Source organism: Phaeoacremonium minimum (assembly GCF_000392275.1).
Source record: "Phaeoacremonium minimum UCRPA7 unplaced genomic scaffold PA7_03_scaffold_162, whole genome shotgun sequence".
In the NCBI taxonomy this organism is placed as follows: domain Eukaryota; kingdom Fungi; phylum Ascomycota; class Sordariomycetes; order Togniniales; family Togniniaceae; genus Phaeoacremonium; species Phaeoacremonium minimum.
This window is the reverse complement of record NW_006921069.1, coordinates 23,391-26,747: the sequence shown is the minus strand read 5'-3', so window position 1 is coordinate 26,747 and position 3,357 is coordinate 23,391. Positions and strand designations below refer to the sequence as shown.

The 3,357-nt window shown below is 50.6% G+C and overlaps 1 protein-coding gene across 1 annotated transcript in view; it reads left to right on the top strand.

Annotated features, from left to right (window-relative positions):
* Positions 1-359, top strand: part of UCRPA7_2475 (putative exosome complex exonuclease rrp protein) — a gene marked incomplete at both ends in the record, with an annotated part of 2,636 nt that extends 2,277 nt beyond the window's left edge. The window contains one exon of the mRNA XM_007915084.1: positions 10-359. Coding sequence (XP_007913275.1) covers positions 10-359 — 350 coding nt within the window. The remainder of the gene's footprint in view (positions 1-9) is intronic.
* Positions 360-3,357: the final 2,998 nt, after the last annotated feature.

Sequence of the window (3,357 nt, the reverse complement as noted above, 5' to 3'; positions counted from 1 at the left end):
AAGATTCAGGCGATGATGCTAGAACAGATGCCGCCAAGGATGTTGATGATGTGGAAGGGTCCGCATCAAAGATCAGTCTCAAAGGAAATAGGAAACAGAGGAAGAGGGATAAGAAGAATGCCAATTCCAAGGCGAAGAAGAAGAATGGTGAGATCGAAATCATTGACGATGAAGAGGACAACGAGGAGCCTTTCGATTATAGCAAGGCACAGTCCGTACTTCACGCTCAACGAGCCAACAATGGACCGACCACTAGAACATTCGATCCTTATCGGGCGAAGATGACGGCTGAAGGTCCCAAGGCCGCTCGGCGAATGCAGCACGAGAAGGCTGGTAAGAGCGCGACCTTTAAGAAGTGAGATTATGTACGATCATCTACACGATGCACAATCTCCGCGGAATCAGATTATTCTCAGTCTTATTACATGATTACTAGGCTAGAATATTTACAACCCATCAGTGTGACGGATTTCGGCCGTTGATTCCATCACACATTGGGAGCAAGACATGAGACGTCAGATCGTTACGGCATCACGATACGTTGTGACATGATTCACGATAACGTATGAGAAAGTGAAGCAAACATTTATAACCTAGTCTTTCCAGCTAAGACAAGCATGCAGCCAACCAGGCTTCACATTTCTGAGTCTACGATTCCAGTCTCTGATATCATCCGAGTAGCTTCGGCTCCTTGTTTAGTAATTCTAGAACTCACATAGAGCAATACCCCAGTTGATGGAGTTTCCCAACTTTCGAAATCGACTAGCAAAGTGCGTTATAAAATGTGGAGTTGCATTCGGATTGCGCAGTTGAGCAATTTGACTCGCCTATGGCTTGATCGAATGAACCGAGGTGTACGATCTGCAACTAACTCAAGTCAAGTAAGGATAAACCTATGTCCAAAGCCACTTTCCGTCACTTAGTCTGAAGCCGCATGCCACCACATATCGAAGTCAGAGGTGCCAATTGAGGTCATTCGTATCCAGTGAAGAGTAGACGGGAACAAAAGCCGTGTTCTTATACCCCCCTCAGCATGCCAATTCCACGCGCTACGGTGAGCACTACCAGTTGCCCGAAAGTAATCGCCTATTGCCGTCGTGCCGGTCTCCTGCGTCCCTAGACTGTCTCACTGCTTCCTCCGAACCTCGATGCTTGTCAGCCGTCGCCGACTACGCACATTGACAGCTCGACTTAGCTCCCCGCAGCTGCAGCGTCCTGCGGGATGGCGTCGTGGGGCGGCGAGTGATCCCATAAGACCCAAGCTCCATCCCACCCAATTTGGCGACTGGAGAGCACGAAGAGCTGCTTCCAATGCTACTGCCACTACCCTTGCGACATCTTCCCTCACATCCCCGAATATAATATCTGAGAGATCAATTGACCCAGCCCAAACTTCGAAAATGGAGGAAGAATTGCTCGTTCCAAAAAGGCTCCCTGACGACACTCATGAAGTGATCGTGGTGCTGGAGACGATCCACGTGCCAATGCCGGAGGTTGATACGGGTTGCAAGACTCACGAGGTACTGTTATATAAGTACACGGGCCCAAAGGACGTCGCAGCTCGGATCAAAAATGCAAGCATTGTGTTTGTGACGACTTGCACGCTGAGTGCGGAGAGCTTAGGAGAAGCACCTTACCTGTAAGACGCTATTCATTACCTGGTCAACTTTGCACCGGACGGGAGCATTGGATGAAAATATGAATGCGAGAGGAACTTGTTAGACTCGTGGGGAAGCCAATCAAGCTGATGGTAGAACAGAAAATGCATCATCAGCCATCCGACTGGCACTGACCATATCGACCTGGATGAGTGTCGCCGCCGAAACGTTCAGGTCATGAACTGCCCCAGCGTCAATATCGAGTCCGTCTCTGAGCATGCGCTGGCACTGGTAATGCCACTTCTTCAAGAGGCAACAAAGTCCCCCACTGACATCATCACAGTACCTCACAACCAGGAGATCCTTGATCACCTTACACAACACACTCATGGACTTTGGGCCAGGACAACCGAACGACTGGAAGACAAAGGGGAGCTTGGGCGCCAGGCTACGAGACCCCAATGGCCGCGCTCCAAAGACATGTGAACAGGAAATCGCCGGTATAATCGGCTACGGAGCTTTAGGAAAGCGTATTCGAAAACTTTGCAGCGCATTGGGGATGAAGGTGCTCATTGCCGGGCGAAAGAACGGCGACGTCAATGGCCACAACTCCTCTGCCGGCTGTGATGATATCCCGCGGACGCCCTTCGCGGAGGTCCTGGCCAGCGCCACCGTGATCTTCATAGCAGTGCCTATGATGCCCAGCACGGCAGACCTCTTTTCGTCCGCCGAGTTTGCCAAGATGCGCCCAGAAGCTGTGCTCGTCAATGTGTCGAGAGGCGGGATTGTCAACGAGCCGGCTATTGTGTCGGCTCTGAAGCAGCGCCAGATCTTTGGGTACGCGACGGATGTTTACGCACGGGAACCGGCTGGGTCGGATGAGGACAGTGTGCTGCTCTCAAAGGAGGCGAGAGGATTGAACCTTACACTGACCAGCCACTTGGCGTGGTTCGCAGACACCACATTGCTAAATATCCAGCGAAAATGCCAGCTGAATGTTAAGGGGTTTGTAGATGGTGAAGGAGGTGACGTTGTAGTTAAAAGAATATAATGAGCTTCACAAGCATTTAAAGTATTTGCAGTCCAAACGCTTCGTCCCGAACCGGATATTAGTCAGATCGAGTCAGGTCGCACTCGATGAATGTGAGGTCAAGGCATATCATTACTGGTAAGATAATCTTGTATTGTATTGTATGATATTGGTCAGACCGAGAGTAGGATGGAACTTAAAATCCGCCTTTCCGACCGCGTTGAAGCAGTTCCCCAAAAACTCCCTATATAATTCTGCAACTATTGCAACGCCTGATGAATGCATGCAACATGGACACTTTTTTCCTTGAGACCCGCCTCTTTCCCGCAAGCCCTTTCCTTATGGTTAACAAAGGATATCTGTGGTCTTTTTTTCAAGAAGCCGATGCATCTGAGACCTAACAAAGCCCTGCTGGTTGAACACCTGCATAGCCGCCGCCGACGAAATAAAACATGGTATCACATTCGCTTGCCTCTTAGATGGAGGCATCGGTGCGCCAGCCCTCAACGGGGAGGGGGAAGGTGTGGCACCAGGCAGAGATATCCTTCTTGGCCGCGTTGATCTTGTCAACCTCGCCGCTGGCAACCTTGACCTTGAAGTCCTTAAGCTTGTTGGCCTCCTTGGGCAGAGAGCCCTGAACCTCCTTGCAGATCTTGATAGCCTGGTCAATGTAGACAGCAACGCGCTCGAAGTCCTCCTCGCCGAAACCACGGCTAGTCATGGCAGGGG